Here is a 17,614-nt window from a genome sequence, read left to right as displayed (position 1 = left end):
GTGTTTGGAGGATGATGGGAAGGAAGTAGGCCAGATTGGATGCATTAATGAGCCAACTCTGCTTATTGTTTTCTATAATAATTGGGGCATTATCATAATGGGCATTCTGACTTCAAACACAAAAATCACACCTATTATGGTAGAATGATGATGGAGTTTCTCAGTGTGAGCCTACATGCCAGTTTTCTGATATCTTCCTGCCTCTGGGCATTCATAAAGAGTCAGGACAGGTGAGGGGAGGACAGGGTGGTAACAGCTATCTACCTGTTAGTTGGCTGTAGCTTGTTAACTTAATTAAAAGGCTGATTGAGGCCAGTGTCCAGAGGCCAAAAGGAAAATACTACTTGGCCTGTGGACCCCCTGCAAACCCTGAGCCTGGCAGATTGATGGGCTGGTCTCCCAGTGGCAGATTAGGGGGAAGAATCAATTTGAAGCTCTGCAATCACTATATCTACATGGCCACAACTATGAAGGCAGGATGCCCCGTTTAAGGGTGTTCCCTCCACAGTGGTGGTTCTGTACCTGGGACCATTTCATTTTTAGAACTTTATAAAACATGCTGGGAGGGGACCTCAGTAAAATGGGGACAGCTCCTTTTTGAGGTTCCCTTGCACACCGTTATCTGCATCAGCAGCTCTCCTGCACTGCCTGAGAGTCTCGTACTGGCTCTCCAGTTCCAGAGCCCACCCACCATCTTCAGTTGGATAGTGAGCATATCCATTAGTGAGTAATTAGCTATCCCTTTGAAAATGGTGTCAACTGACTCTTTCCATCTTAGTATATGATTGAGACATAGATTTGATCTCGGGTTCCTGACCCAAACCAAAGACCTAATTCAATATTTCACTTTTCAGGTCGATGATCTTTTATCAGAAGAGGGACAATGAGAAATGTAATAGGTTTTAAACAAGTGAAGGTGGGGGCAGGTGGTGGTAGAATAGAAAAAGAACAAAAGTGAAGGTCTGCAATGGGATGGATGACAGGAGGTATGTAGGGCACAATTTTTAGTGTCTGGTGAGGGTGGGTATGGAAGTGGGTGGATGAAGAACTCCAATTCAGCCCTGAGCCATTTCCCCAGAGGCAGGAGGGTGGCGGGGCAGTCAGCAAGGGAGCAGGGGAGGGATGGGGCATGGTGCGACGGTGTGGGAGGTCCAGTGCCATCCCCCTGCAAGCGGTAGGTAGCTGCTTCTCCTAATTAAGGGCCTACTAAGGCCTAGTGTCAGAGGCAAAGTGGAATTTTCCCATCGACCCCCAGGTTTCCACAGTCTCGGGGAACAGGGCAGCTGCCTGGAGGTTATCTATCTCTCAGCAGCAGACCAGCGCTCCAGGATAGTTCAGACACCCTCGCTGCTGACCTGCTTTCAGCTGCAGCCACAGGCCACCCCTCCTCAATGATGGTCTGGCTGCATTGGACTTCCTTTTAACTTTTAGATTAAAATGATTGAAAGGGGCATTTCAACATGTAGGCCCATTATCACTCCTTTTGGCCCTGCACCACCAACCCTTCTGTCTTTCACCCTGTCACGTACTTTCCCTTTTATTCTTCCGTCTCCACCCCTGCCAGTCCTTTGCTTGCTTAAAACCTATAATGTTTCAGCTTTTCCTGCTTCTGATGAAACTCAGTTCCTCTCTTCAGAGATGCTGCCTGACCTGCTGAGCATTTCCACCATTTGCTGCATTTTATTTCAGATTTCCAGCAGCCGCAATATTTTTCTTTTTGCAGTTGGATGGTTTCCTAGGCAGGAGCTATTTGGCTGGAAAGAATTTTCAGATCTTAACGTGGAATGTGCTCTTCCCATCTCTACAGACTCTGGATGCTGGAGTTTCACATCCCATAGAGTTCCAAGAGCTTGACAAATGTTTTACAAACTTCCCCTGGCCAGGAAGCCAGCCAACTATATGTGTGAGACTGCTCCAAGTCCCCAGGAAAGAAGGTAATCTGAATCTCCCAAAGTTGCAGCACTACAACTGAGCATTCCAAATCCCAGGGAATTGCTGCCCAGGGCAAGACCTCCCCGAAACCTGCAACGTGGAGACAGATGCCCTCTTGCCAACTCCATTATTAACTCTTTTAATCGCAAGAGTCTGGAAGTCATCACCAAATACCTGGAAATATCTGATGGCCATGGTAATCTTGAGGGAGATCAGTGCCAGAATCAAAGCACTGGAGAGCTTGCTACACATCAGTGGCTGCTCTGATCATCTCCATAGTAATGGTTTCAATGGAAGAGGTGATGAGATTTGGTATCAAACCAAGTCCTGAGAAAGTGAGTCAACCTTATCTAAAAGAACTCATTTTTTGTGGCGATCAACAGCAATATTGTTTGCCAGTTTGCTGAATTGAAAAGTTAGCTATCAATTTCCAGATGGTAAATTTTCTTACAGGTTTAGGTCATGGATATAGTTGTTTTTATTGGGCTGTGAAGGAGCAGAAGTTCGCTGGATTTGGGGACATTCCAAACTCTGCCCCCACTCCATATCATCACTCTGGCTCAGCATCAACAAATTGCAACTCCCAAGATCTCTGAGGCCACCAGAATTTATAAACTCTTCATGTTGCACCTTATCAATTAACCAAAAGCATTCCCACTAGATCAGAGGACTACCAGCCACTGTACGGTTTGGGAAGATTTCCTAATCAGCCAAAAGTGGGCACGACATCAGTGATGAGACTGTAAGGTCTGTCCAAGGCCTGAATCATTTATGGGTGACTCTGTTGTGGCTAACTGGCGCAGTGTATTGTAAAATGGAGCTGCTTCTTGATAGGCAACCTTTACTGGTTAGTGGGCCACATGTCAATGGGTGCACGATTGAAACCAGACTTGTTCACTAACCATGACCCTTCAATAAGATTGAATACGTTTAAAGCATGCTGAGTATTTCTTAAGTCATAGAAAGTACTTAATCATTCATATATTAATTGAATTGTCCTCCAGTGGTAAAAACAGAAGTATGCAGATGGAGCACACAGCTCTCCCAGTCAATGTTGTGTGCAATCAGCATGCACCTCATTTCACTTGCACTTGCTTTACAATTGAATCACGAAAACCCTACAGTGCAGAAGGAGGTCATTCGGCCCATTGAGTCTGCACTGACAACAATCCCACTTAAGCCTTATCCCTGTAACTCCACATATTTACTCCACTGATCCCTCTAATTTACGCATCCCAGGACACTAAAGGGCAATGTATCATGGCCAAAGCACCTAACCCATACACCTTTGGAGTGTGGGAGAAAACCGGAGCACCTGGAGGAAACCCACGCAGAGACGGGAGAATGTGTAAACTCCACACTGACAATGATCCAAGCTGGGAATCAAACCCAACTCCTTGGAGCTGTGAGACAGCAGTGCTAACCACTGTGCCATCCATAGATTACTTCAGTTAAATGCGAATGGAAACCTGCAGAATGTGGCAGTTCTGTGCATGGGGAACCGGCTGCACTCAGAACCCTGTTGTCCTGCATGTTGTCCCTGAGTGGCAGGTGGCTCACCACCATCTAGACAGATCCTGTCAACATAATCTGTTGGAAGAGGGTGTACTGGGGTGATGGAAGATGGGGAATGAACTGGCAGTCAGGGCCAAGTGCTCCGCATGGTCCAGTAAAGTATTGGTGAGCTGCCTTTTTGAACAGCTGCAGTTCGTGTGGTGCAAGTTCACCCAAAACACCATCAGAAAGGGAGCTCCAGTTCCAGTTTTGACTCAACAATAGTGAAGGAGCGAGGATACAAGTCCAAGTCAAGATGGTGTGTAGCTTGGAAGGGAATTTACAGGTGGCAGTTTCCCATGTCCTTGTTCTTCCAAGTGGTGGAGGATGCTGGTTTGGGAGCTGCTCTCGAAGGAGTTTCTGCAGTGCATCTTGTAGATGGTTCACATTGCTGCCACTGTGTGTTGGTGGTTGAGGGTGCAGATGAGATGCTGATCAAGTAAACTGCTTTGCCCTGGCTGGTGTCGAATTTCTTTGGTGCTGTTGGAGCTGCACTTGCCATCATACTTCTAATTTCTGCCTTGTAGATGGGGGATCGGCTTTGCAGAGTCAGGAAGTTAGTTACTCACCACAAAATTCTCAACCTTTGGCCTGCTGTTGTAGACACAGTATTTATATGGCTGCTTCAATTAAGTTTCTAAACAATGTTAACCTCCAGGATGTTGATAGTTGGGACTTTGGTGATGCTAATGCCATGGAACCTCAACAGACTTGGTTAGATTCTCTCTTTTAGATGATGGTCATTGCCTGGCACACATGTCATAGGAATGTTAATTGGAACTTGTCAGACTAAGCTTTGGTGTTATCCAGGTCTTGTTGCGAATGAGCAAGGACTGCTTCAGTATTTGAGGAGCCACAAAAGGTACAATGATCAGTGAATATTCCTACTCGTGACCATATGATGGAAGGAAGGTCATTGATGAAGCAATTAAGATGGTTGGATCTGTGGCAGTACCCTGAGGAATTCCTGCAGTGATGACCTGAGGCTTGATCTGTAACAGGCACAATCATCTTCCTTGTTATCAGTTAGGACTCAACCAGTGAAGAGTTTTCCTCCTGATTCCCATTGACTCCAGGTTTGCTAGGGCTCCTTAATGCCATACTCAGTCAAATGTTGCCTTGATGTCAAAGGCAGTCACTCCATCTCGCGCATGCAGTTCATTTCTCTACATTTGGCCCATGGTTATACTGAAGTCTGAAGCTGAGTGAACATGTTAATGCTAAATAAGTGTCTCTGAAAAGTACTCTCTGTGACACCTTCCATCAGAGTACACTGATAGGGCAGCATTTGGGTGGGTTTTCTGGTCCCGCTGCAGTGAATGGAGATTTGGCTGAGCATCAAATTCTCCATCCCTGCTTGCAGAAGTGGCAGGGAATGAATGTCCGGAAAATTCCGGACATTGACTGGATCAGATATATCCTGCTTTTAATGGCCAGGACATACCAGAGCAATTGTTTACTTTGTCAGGAAGATGCCAGTAGCTGTACTGGAATAGTTTGGCTAGGCGTGCAGCTAGTTCTGGAGTACCTCAGTACTACAGCCAGGATGCTGCCAGGGTCCGGTATCTTAGCAGTACATAGTATCCTCAGCTGCTCCTTGCTGTCATGTGGAGTGAACCGCATTGGCTGGAGACTGGCACCTGTGATGATGGGGTTATTCTTAGTAGCTTTTCTGTGGAGATTTGCTACCACTAAGTGGCTTATTAGGCTATTTCAGAGGGCAATTAAGAGTCAACCTCTATCTATAGTCACATGTAGGCCAGACAAGGGTATCAACAGGTTTTTCCCTGAGGATGTTATTTGTTATTCTTTTGTGGCATGTAGTGGTTGCTGATTTTAGGTCAACATTTATTGCTCCCCTTAATTGTCTAAGAGAAGGTGGTGAAGTGCCACCTCCTTGAACTGCTGCAGTCCATGTGATGTAGGCACATCCACAGTGCTGTTAGGGAACAAGTTCCAGGATTTTGAACAGTAAAGGAATGACGATATAGTTTCAAGTCAGGATGGTGTGTGGCTTGGAGGGGAACTTGAAGGTGGTGATGTTCCCACACTGCTTGTGTCCCTCTTGGTGTTGGAGATTGTGCATTTAGAAGGTGCTGTCAATGTAGCCTTTGTGAGTTGCTGCAGTGTTTTGTAGATGGTACACACTGCTGCCACTGTGCATCGATGGCAGAGGGAATGAATATTTAAGATGATGGATGGGGTGCCAGTCAAGCAGGCTGCTTTGTCCTGGATGGTGCCAAGTTTCTTGAGTGTTGTTGGAGCCACACTCATCCAGGCAAATGTAGAGTACTCCATCACACTCCTGACTTGTCGATGGTGGACTGGCTTTGGGGAGCCAAGGAGTGAGTTACTCTGTGCAGAATTCCCAGCTTCTGAGCTGCTCTTGTTGTCCTAATATTTATATTGCTGCTTTCACAATAGTAAACTAGATGAATTTTTATGACAGTCAGGTGGTTTCATTATTACTGTTACTGAGATGAGCATTTTATTCCTGATTTATTTAATGAAGTGAATTTAAGTTCCACCAACTGCTGTGTATGACTGAAAGGTGTTTCTTATTAATGTGATGTTTGAACCTGAAGAGCAATGAACTTGAATGCAATATTAATAAGTGTTTGTGTACCTTCTTTAAATTGTAGCTTGTCCAGAAAATAAATGGCATCTACAGTGCAAAGAGAGGGAAGAAAAGGCTGAAGAAGCTATCACTGTCAAATTTTGAGAATGCGTCTCTACGAGGTAGGGGATGGACAGTCACCAGCATCTTGTGGGTATTAATTCTGATCAAAAAACTTCATTCAAAACACTTTACAATGCACCTCCAATAAAAATTAAAAAAAATGAATGTCCAATGGTAAAACAAATAGCTGTTTGGTAGTACGGAAATTGATTATTGCTGAGAAAGGAAGCATGTTGTCGAAGCTTTTCATCTTATACTCATCAGGTGAATTCATAAGAATACCAAATAATAAAGGGAACAACAATTCTTTTTGCTTGAGAAGAAAGTGATGCTTGTATGACAGGTAGACTCTGATAGATAGAGGTGTTGCCATGGACAAGGCATCAGTTAACTGAAGACCGACAGTTAACTGCCAAACTATGTTTAAATTAAAACCAGGAATGTTGACTCTGGTTGATCAAGGCATTGCCCTGGGAAATGAATTTGAGAATTGCTGTCATCTATTTTGCTGCATTGAAAAAGCCATTGAAAAATTGTAAAAAACATGTCCACACAATGTGCCTTTTTCAACCAAATAAAATTCAAAGGCCACAATTAAAATATAAAAATTCTCCAATTGATTCTACAATGTGTTGCAATTAATCAGTAATCGAAATATGTAGGCATTGTTAAACAGTAGTATTATTTTTAAAAGTTGATGGAAAACCAGAATTCTTTTTCTTTTACTCTATGTTGAAAGCTGTCAAAAAGGGTGATGACCTATTTAAATATTGTAGCTCTTTTCCCAGGGGTGGGAGTCGGACTGTTATGTCAATTTTCCTGAAACCACGAAGATGCCAGCTGACTCATTTTGTATCTTTATAGCCTTCTGTAACTAAATGTACTTAGAGTGTCATAAACACGATAGAGTTGACTTGGGCAAATAATTGTTTAGCGACTTAGAGTAAGCAAACAAAATAGTTACTGGGATCTTTGACCTTGTCCATATTAACCCAGCTGGAAGTAACAGAAATACCAGTGTTTAAATACATTTTCCCTTTTATTACTTCACTGAAATACTTAAAATTGCTGTACTTAAGAGGAAAATGTGGTTTTCCAATTACAATGTGACACTCTTAAGTAAATTTTTCCTCACTTTTGAAGCCCTGGTGAATCCATGATTTTGTATCTAAAAGGACAGCAAGGCTTCACATCTAAATCAGTGCCACTGCTGTTCCAGAACTGTCTGTCAGGAAGTGTGTGTGTGTGTAACTGGGATTCTTGATTTTATCCCCTCATCTGCTACTTTTTGTATCTCCTCCTGGACCCCTCCCCCTCAATATGGATGTAAAAGAATACCAATGCTACTTTCGCATCACTCTTTAGAAAATCTCTTCAAAAATCCGGCGGGTTTTGCTAAAAATCATGGCTGGAATGTTACTACCGTTCACACTGGCGGGGTTTTCCCATCCCGCTGCAGTGAATGGAGATTTGACTAGCCGCCAAATTTTCCGACCTCACTGCAGCAGGAGCATGGCATGAATGTCTGGTAAGATCACATCCATGAGTTTTAAAAGCATGAACCAATAAAGATTGACAGTTCGTTCATGAACCTCATTACTGATTTATATTCTCTTAGCACGTCAGAGCCCCTTACAAAAACGATATTATTGCATGTCAAAAAGGTTCATAAAAATCCTACTCACTTTTGCCACACATGTTAAAGGAGGATTCACCATAGCACCACTGTCAGTATTGGCTGAAATAAATTGCCTGCTCATAGGCTGGAACATAATTCGGGTGCCCCAGCATTTAGATGCAGTGGAGTACAGTTAATCAAAATATAGTAATAACACTTAAGTTCATACAAGTGCATGAACGACAACTGATGGATAACTGACATCCAGCCTATCCCACACAGTTGCAATACCTTGTCTGAATTTTCACGGAGTTGTGGAGACTGCAGACCTTTAAAAATGGTGGATTTGGAAATTCTGCCTCCATTTCTGACAGATCCCATTTCCCCTGGTAGAGGGAAGAGGTGAAGTCACTAACACAAGTGAAGCCTAATGTCAGCAGAGCCATTTGAATTCTGTGCTGTGTTCAAACTGACCCTATTTTTTGCTATAACAAGGGTTTTCCTCTTTGGTGTGGGAGTCACATACTTTTATGATGTAAATGCTCACAAAATGTGGAAGAGGTCTGTAGAACAGTCAAGCTGTCAAACTGTTTAAATCCTTAAAATTAAAGAAATTCTGCCCTTTTCAGTGAGAGGTTAAAAAAGCTTAAAGTATTAAGTTATTTAAATCTCCAGTCCTTTATAAAGTAAAAATTAGGCTGCCTGAGTTCGTGAGACTTGAATAAATTCTGTTCTAGCAGTAAAAATCCCTCTATGTTGACACCTCCCCATATTGATATGTTCTTAGTAATTCTTGGCCACAGATTCAGATCTGCCGCCAGGAGCAGCAGGTCTGACTTCTTCCCTACTCACCCTGTGGAGTGATAAACTAGGTCTGACAGGTCAGTTTACCCTGAGATGGGTACAGTGAGCTGGGAAATTTCCCAACTCATGCTATCCACTTTGGGAGCAATAATCTAGGCCTTTGTGTTTATATCCTCCCTATGCATTGAAAGGCAAAAAGCTCAATTACTAATTTCAGTGACTGGTTCTAGTCATTATTTTCATTTGCACCATTCTGGCATAAATTAATATAACCAAAGACCATAGTTAAACAGAGTAATAGCAAACAGTGCAGTTGTGCTGCTCTTTTTCATACCAAATAGACAGCACTTTGTAATTCTACAGTACTCCTTATACAGCAACACATCTCAATGTTTTACATGAAAAACTGCAAAATAATGGATTGTAAACTAGGGGAAAGTTGAAATGTAATAGGCTGGGACAGAAAAGTCTCAGTAGAATTGAAATGCAGTGCAGAGTTTATTTTGAGGGTGGAGGGAACTGAATAGAGAGGGTGAAACTGTCATACTAAATAAGGGGCCTTGAATAGTCAAGTTAAAAAAACAGTGAGGAGCTTGGTCTTACAGGAACAGAAGAAAACTGCAGGGATTTGAAAAATCAGACCAAAAAATCTAAGCCATAAACTTCTAGAGGGTTTCAATCGTACCCATGGGGAAAGAGAAGGTGAGAGACTGAGTGAAAGGTGGCAGCAGCAATCCAGCTGGACCCAGCTCACTATCTCCACCTTTTCTCCTGTGAAATACTGAGCATTTGTAAGAAAAATAGAAGTCAGTGGCAGCTTTGGGAACTTGCAGAACTGTGCTCTCTAAAAAGAGAGTCGGTCATTCCGCTCCCACCGGCCACAGAATCACAGCATACTCCAGTGCAGAAGAGGCCCTTCTGCTCATCGAGTCTGCAGGGACACATGAAAGCCCAGCTAATTCCACTTGCCAGCACTTGGCCCATAGCCTTGAATGTTATGGTGTGCCAAGAATTCATCCAGTTACTTTTGGCTCCCCAAGTTAATGTCAGCAGTAGAAAAGGCACAACATTTCACAACCTTCTGGTGAGAGGCCAAGTTAAGGTGGATTTGGCTGAGAAATTGCCTCTCTCCTGATCAATTTGGGCTCGATCACATCTGAGATTAAAGATTTGCCAAGTGGAAAATAGAAGGTGCAAACATTGATATCCCTCATACCTTGAGTAGTTTCTGAGCCTTGTCAGTGTGAAGACAAACATCACTCTACAGTACATTTCAGCCATGCTTCAATGCTATTCACGCCTAGTCATCATTATCACCTGCCATTGTTTTCACAGACAATAGCTTAAAATGCAAAAGCCCAAGTCCTTTAGAATTATTTGAACTAAGTTGAATTATTTAATTGTTAATTATGAGCCTAAGCAAAAGACAGTCAACTGGTTAGCAGTGCTGCCCCACAGCTCCACGGACCTGGGTTTGATTCCTGGCTTGGGTCACTGTCTGTGTGGAATTTGCACGTTCTCCCCATGTCTGCGTGGGTTTCCTCCAGATGCTGCGGTTTCCTCCCACAGTCCGAAGTTGCGTGGGTTAAGTTGATTGGCCATGCTAAATTGACCCTCAGTGTCCCGGGGTGTATGGGTTAGAGGGATTTGCAGAGTAAATGTGTGAGGTTGTGGGTATAGGACCCTGGGGTGGGATTGGTGTCAGTGCAGACTTGATGGGATAATGGCCTCCCTCTGCACCATAGGGTTTCTATGATTCTAATCCGCTGCCTTAAACACGACTGAATTAACATAATAAATGGTTGTGTGAATCTTTTATTTTCCAAAGAAGCTAAACCATTAACAGCTGCTGCAGCAGCAAGGACTGTTTAGTCTATACTCTTGGAATTTTTCCTCACTACATTTTGTTTTGGTTTGCTGAAACCTTCACCCAGCTTCTTTATCTCTTTCACAGATGAGAACAGTGAGAGTGAGAGCGACTCGGATGACCGATTTAAAGGTGAGAGGCCTCACTACCTTGAACAGAAGTGCACACTGCTTCCTTTACACCTATGCAGCACCGTCCTGTGTGTGTTCTGGCTCTCCTTGCGATAGTGTATAGATTTTGTTTATTTCCCTCCCTCAAGCTCTACAAACTGCAGATTAATCCCCATGATACCTCACTTTACATTGTTCAACATTTCCTTTGTCGACTGTGAAAAAAACGCCACCATCCGTATTTGGATTTTGTTTTGTTTTCCAGCTCACACACAGCGCTTGGTCCACATTCAGTCAGTGCTAAAGAAAGCACCCAGTTACCGCACGTTAGAACGAGAACTCATCGAATGGCAGGAGCGAGAACTCTTTGAATATTTTGTGGTGATATCACTGAAGAAAAAACCTTCAAAGAACACTTATATCCCTGATGTATCCTATCAGTTTCCAAAGGTGAATGCTATAATTTAAAACAGATCAACATAAATGTTGTCCAAAATCCTACAGAATTTATTATGCTTAGGTGACGAGTTTTTTGGAAGTAATCTGTCCTTTGTGAATTTAATGTACCTTCAGATCATAGTTTTTTTTCCACACCTGCAGGAATTTCTGTATTTAATAGGAGCCCTGACTGTGACACAGGAAAGTTACAAATTCCTATAATTTGTGCAGTCTTGTGCTGTTTCATTTAGAGTCATAGAGATTTACAGCATGGAAACAGGCCCTTCAGCCCCTCTTTTAACCATTAAGCTAGTCCCAGTTGCCTACAGTTGGCCCCATATCCCTCGATACCCATCTTACCCACATAACTGCCTAAACACTTGTTAAAAAACAAAATTGTACCATCCTCCAATACTACCTCTGGCAGCTTGTTCCAGTCATGCTTTAACGTGCACATATCCAAAACTGCATTTATTACTGCTGTCCCTGGTTCTCATTTCTGTCCTCTGTGCACCATGGCTTGAGCTCTGCTCAGTGACTGTGGCGATAAGATAGAGTGGTGAAGGTTGATAAGGGGAGCAAAGCAACATCCAGCACCAATAGCAAATCCAAATCAGAAAAAATAACTGGTATAAGTTAAAGATATAAAGGGTGAGAAAAATTGAGCTGCCTGTGTTCTTTAGTTGGCTGTATCTATTACAGCATGGTGGCACAGTGGTTAGCACTGCAGCCTCACAGTGCCAGGGACCTGGTTCAATTCCGGCCTCGGGCCAGTGTTTGTGTGGAGTTTACACCTCCCCGTGTCTGCGTGGGCTTCCTCCGGGTGCACCAGTTTCCTCCCACAGTTCAAAGATGTGCAGGTTAGGTGACTATGCTAACTTGCCCCTTCATGTGTCCCAAAATGTGTAGGTTATGGGGATTAGCCATGGCAAATGCTTGGGTTTATGGAGATAGGATGGGGGTTTAGTCAGTGCAAACTTGATGGGCCAAATGGCCTCATTCCACACTGTTCTATTAGTTCAATATTGCATACCTGGCTCCAATTTTTCAGTATCTAAGCTCAAAATTTGCTAAAAGTGTAACGTTTCTCGCATTGCGACTGAAAGTATGTGTAAATGCGTAGAAAATGTGACTGGCTATTGGAAACACAAATAGCTGCATTCACCATAACAAAATGTGTACCAGTGTACGCACTGACCAGATATAATCTCCTCCTACTAGATGGGAGTCCGGTTGGAAAAAAAACCAGAATTAGATAGCTTGATGAAGCAGATGTTTGGCCAAAGATAACAATGAGTTGGTTCCTCACAAAAATGCAGTGCCATTGCTCTTTTCAGCAGCAGATGAGGAACAAAAAAGTTCACAGAGGAGACAAAGTCCGTGCCATAAGCTCACTCTAGGCAAAGTAAACTGAGACATTTTCTTCCCTGATTCCTCCTGTAATTCTTACTAAAGCCTTTTAAAAAGCATTTTGAATAACATGTCCTGTGAATTTAGAGGATTTGAACCAATGATACGTTTAACTATTCAAAATATGGATGCTAATCTGCCAAAACAACCCACTGAAACTCTATCTAATAACACCACAGCATGCCAGAAGAATCCCAAATAGCCAAGCAAATGCCAACAAACCAGCCAAAAATAACATATTTGTAAGATGATATGGTCATCGAAATAGGAGCAGGAGTAGGTCACTGGCACTCTCAAGGCACCTCTGCCATTTAAGATCACACCTGCTTTGATTGTGGCCATATGTCCACTTTCTTGCATGTCCCCCATAACCTTAGGTTCCCTTTGGATCAAAACTCTGTCTAACCCAGCCTTGAATAAACTTAATCATGCAGCGTTTACTGCTCCCTGGGGTGGAGAATTCCAAAAATTAACAATCCTTTGAGGTAAGAAATTCTTCTACAGTTCTGTTTGACATAGGAGGCCCCTTATTTTGAGATTGTGCCCTCTAGTTTTAGATCCCCCTACAAGAGGAGCACTTTCTCAGCATCTACCCTACTAAATTCTCTTAGTATCTTGCATTTCAATAAGAGCACCTCCCATTCTTCGAAGCTTAAATCAGTATAGGCCTTTCCTCATAAGATTACCCCATAATCTGAAGTATCGACCTAGTGAATCTTCTCTGACCTGCTTTCAATGCAAGTATATCCTGCCTGAAATCAGGCGACTAAAACTCCACACAGCGTTCCAGGTGCAGTTTCACCAAGCCCTGTATAGTGGTAGCAAAATCTCACTACTTTTATATTCCCCTTGCAATAAAGGCCAATATCTATGCAAACATCAACAAGCTAAATATATAATCAAAAGTAACATACCAGCAATTCCATCATGACAACACCCAACGTTAATAACACGAAACAAACCCAGTTCACCCATCAGTGGCTGCATGCCTGATACATCTATGCAGAGTGTAGGTAGCACACAATCCACCCATTTAATGCAATTTTCTCAATTGGTTGGCCTAAAACCAAGGTAGGAATTGAACTTAAATTCTCATGGTCTCAAATGCCTGTATCAGGTGGGTACCTTAGACAAATAAAAATTCGCTGAGCAATATGACGTCAAGCACAATTTAGAAGTGGCAGATCTCAAGGTGAACCTCAGATGTCTAACGCCAATTCTCCAACAGAAACATGGATGGCTATGAATGGACTTTTCCCTCCGATGTTCTGAATCAGGAATGTGGAGAATTGCCCAACTGTAATGATGGCATGGCTTATATATGTTTAAATATATGTTATTTTTATTTGTTCATGGGATGTGAGTGTCGCAGGCTGGGCCAGCAAATGTTGCCCATCCCTAATTGCCATTGCACAGAATGGCTCGCAAAGTCATTTTAGAGAGTATTTAAAAGTCACAGTGGCACAGTGGTTAGCTTGGGTCATTGCCTGTATGGAGTTTGCATGTTCTCACTGTGTCTGCCTGGGTTTCCTCCCACAGTCAAAAGATGTGCAGGTTAGATGCATTGGCCATGCTAAATTCTCCCTCAGTGTAGGCAAACAGGCACTGAGTATGATGATTAGGGGATTTTCACAGTAACTTTATTGCAGAGTTAATGTAAGCCTACTTGTGACTAATAAATAAACTTTACTTTAAGCCAACCACATTGGCTGTGGAGTCACATGTAGGCCAGACCAGGTAGGGATGACAGATTTGGTTCCTTAAAGGACATTACTGAACCAAATAGATTTTCAGACCGACGGACAATGGTTTCATGGTCATCGGTAGACATTTTATTTCAGATTTTTATTGAACTCTAATTTTATCATCTGCCATGTGATAATCCCACTAAATCATTGCCTCCCCTATAATATGTATCATCCTCTCCTGCGTTGATTCTTAAAGTTTATTTATTATTGTCACAAATAGCTCTTTCTTTGAAAGAGTTAGCCAATTTATTCCACTTTCCTGCTCTTACCCATTGACCTGTATTTGTTTAATTTTCAAGAATACTTCTAATTTCTCTTTGAAAGTTACCATTAAATCTACTTCCGCCATCCTTTCAGCTAGCACATTCCAGATCATAATAACCCATGGCATAAAAAACAAATGCTCCTCATCTTCCTTCCAGCTTGCTTCAGAAATATGTGTCCTTTGGTAACCAACCCACCTAACAGTGAGATAAGTTTCTCCTTCCTTATTCTATGCAAACGCATCATCAATTTGTGTATAATGCTTAAGTTTATGTTTATTTATTAGTGGGCGTCTCAAGAAGGTTTACATTAACATTGCAATGAAGTTACTGTGGAAAATCCCCACTGATGAAGTGAGTGATTAAATATTTTATGTAAGTAGTGCCGAATTATGTCCATTTAAAACAAAATCACAAGCAAACTCGATAATTCCAGGATACCTACAGAAGCCCCAATCACTGATTACTTTCTAATATAATTTCCGATTAAAAAAGAATTATTGCACTGCATATCGAGAAAGAAATGATAGCAACTTTGAAATAATTGTTCTACTCAAAAATAGTCACCAATAAATGTCTGTCCTTGTTCGGGATTCTCCAAACTGCTGAAAGTGAATAGAAGTTTGGCTGAGTGCCAAATTCTCCATTCTCACTGGCAGCGGAGCGGGCACCAACGAGGTCAGAGAATTCCATCCAGAATCGTTTTACGTATGCCAATTACTTACAAAGTTTGCAAGTTATTTTCATGGCCAAAGTACGAAATACAACAAAAAGAAAAGGTGTTTGATTTGATTTATTATTGTCACATGTATTAGTATACAGTAAAAAGTATTGTCTCTTATGCACACTGCAGACAAAGCATACCGTTCATAGAGAAGGAAATGATAGCGTGGAGAATGTAGTGTTACAGTCATAGCTAGGGTGTAGAGAAAGATCAACTTAATGTGAGTTAGGTCCATTCAAAATTTTGACAGCAGCAGGCAAGAAGCTGTTCTTGAGTTAGTTGGAATGTATCCTCAGACTTTTGTATCTTTTTCCCAATGGAAGAAGGTGGAAGAGAGCATGTCTGGAGTGCATGGGGTCCTTGATTATGCTGGCTACTTTTCTGAGGCAACAGGAAGTGTAGGCAGAGCCAATGATTGGAGGCTGGTTTGCGTGATGGACTGGGCTTCATTCATGACCCTTTGTAGTTTCTTGGACAGAGCAGGAGCCATTCCAAGCAGTGATACAACAAAGAATGCTTTCTATGGTGCATCTGTAAATGTTGGTGAGAGTCGTAGCTGACATGCCAAATTTCCTGAGCCTCCTGAGAAAATAGGGGCATTGCTGGGCTTTCTTAACTATATCATTGGTGTGGAGGGACTAGGATAGATTGTTGGTGATCTGGACATCTAGGAACTTGAAGCTGTCGACCATTTCCACTTTGTCTCTGTCACAGACTTTCTGAGGTGGTGTCACCGTAGGTTGTATTATACTGTGCTCTCGTACTGAAATTGTTCAAACTCAACAACATTGCATTACATATATTGAACTTCTAGCTACTGATGCAGTCTAACAATGATATATGGAGCACTGTAAACACCCAGTGTGGTTTAGTTACTTACGCAAGGATATTTTGGCCTTGGAGGGAGTGCAGAGGAGGTTCACTAGGCTGATACTGGAGTTGAAAGGGTTGATCCATGAGGAGAGGCTGAATAAACTAGGCTTGTACTCGTTAGAGTTTAGAAGGATGAGGGGAGATCTCGTTGAGATGTACAAGATGATGAATGGGATGGATAGGATAGAGGTGGAGAGGCTCTTCTCGCTCAGAAAGGACAGTAGGACTAGAGGGCACAGCCTCAAGATAAGGGGGGGGGGGCGCAGTTTAGAACGGAGTTAAGGAGGAATTTCTTCACTCAAAGGGTGGTAAATCTCTAGAATTCTCCACCCGTTGAAGTGGTGGAGGCTGCCTCGCTAAATATATTTAAGACGCGGGTAGATAGGTTTTTGATAGGCAAGGGGATTAAGGGTTATGGGGAGAAGGCGGGAAAGTGGAACTGAGCCACGACAGATCAGCCATGATCTTATTGAATGGCGGGGCAGGCTCAAAGGGCTAGATGGCCTACTCCTGCTCCTATTTCTTATGTTCTTATGTTCTTAGCTGAACAATTAGGCCAAGCGCTGTCTGTGGTACATCAAGGTAGCAGGTTGCTACATTATGCACTGTTTAGCTGAGTACTACCACGTGATGTCCTATTAAGGTTTAGTAGTGTTTTTATTAGAACATTTGGAGATGTCGAAGTTACATGATTCGATTTTGCTTCTCCTCCACAGCTAGAAAGGCCAACAAAACAAGTCCGTGAAGCAGAAGAACGATTGAAAGCAATCCCTCAGTTCTGCTTTCCAGATGCCAAGGACTGGAGCCCAGTGTCAGACTTTACCAGGTAAGAGAGGTGGGAGTTATCAGTCAGTTCATGGTATTTCAGTGCATACACCTGCTAGCTTCTATGAAAGGTGCAGCTTGTACCAGATTTAAATATGCAGAAAGAGGAGCATTGCTGTGGTCTTCCAGTAAAGACCATATTACAGGTTATGAATGGTGAAAACCAGTTACAATATTGGATATACAAGCCAGAATCTTGTCACTGTTCACACCAGTGGGATTTTCCCATCCTGCTGCAGTGAACAGAGATTTGGCTGGGCACCAAATTCTCTGACTTTGCTTCAGCAGGAGCGTGGCAGGAACAGCAGGTAAGATTGCACCCTCTGTTTATAACATTAAAATTTTAATAATCTATACCTGATTATGGATTTTAATCTGGTTTTGAGGAGGTTTTTTTTCTCTAGTAAATTGGTTGATTCCTTATTCCAGAAACAAATGATACAATGTGTTTGGCAGTTCTCCAACATCTTTTGGTTTACAAGACAGAGGCCTGGTTTTTGTCCCTAGGTCAGGAGTTGGGTGATTTTCTGGGGATTTTCAGTCAATGTAAGTGGGATGGAATGGTGGTGGACTGAATACATGAGCTGAAGTGGGCAGCCTCAGAACAAACCGCAGGATGCAGAGATGGACTTGTGTACAAGGCCTGCCTCTGTGCTCCAGAACTGTGTTTAAATAAATTAAAAATAATAATAAAAAATCCCTACATCCCTCACTGCTCATAACATGCACGCGCACACACACGCATGCACGCACACACACAAACACATA

General features: G+C 42.6%; 1 protein-coding gene across 2 annotated transcripts in view; it reads left to right on the top strand.

The window, feature by feature from the left end:
* The window catches only part of dennd2b (DENN domain containing 2B), a 378,412-nt gene that overhangs the window by 272,952 nt on the left and 87,846 nt on the right, over positions 1 to 17,614 (top strand). For both annotated transcript variants that reach the window (XM_080190197.1, XM_080190196.1), the window contains exons 7-10: positions 6,129 to 6,225; positions 10,543 to 10,587; positions 10,831 to 11,015; positions 16,738 to 16,847. In XM_080190197.1, the coding sequence (XP_080046323.1) occupies positions 6,129 to 6,225; positions 10,543 to 10,587; positions 10,831 to 11,015; positions 16,738 to 16,847 (437 nt within the window). The remainder of the gene's footprint in view (positions 1 to 6,128; positions 6,226 to 10,542; positions 10,588 to 10,830; positions 11,016 to 16,737; positions 16,848 to 17,614) is intronic.

The sequence above is a fragment of the Carcharhinus amblyrhynchos genome, chromosome 6 (assembly GCF_965287045.1).
Source record: "Carcharhinus amblyrhynchos chromosome 6, sCarAmb.v2.hapA, whole genome shotgun sequence".
Taxonomy (NCBI): domain Eukaryota; kingdom Metazoa; phylum Chordata; class Chondrichthyes; order Carcharhiniformes; family Carcharhinidae; genus Carcharhinus; species Carcharhinus amblyrhynchos.
This window is presented reverse-complemented; position numbering and strand designations above follow the sequence as displayed.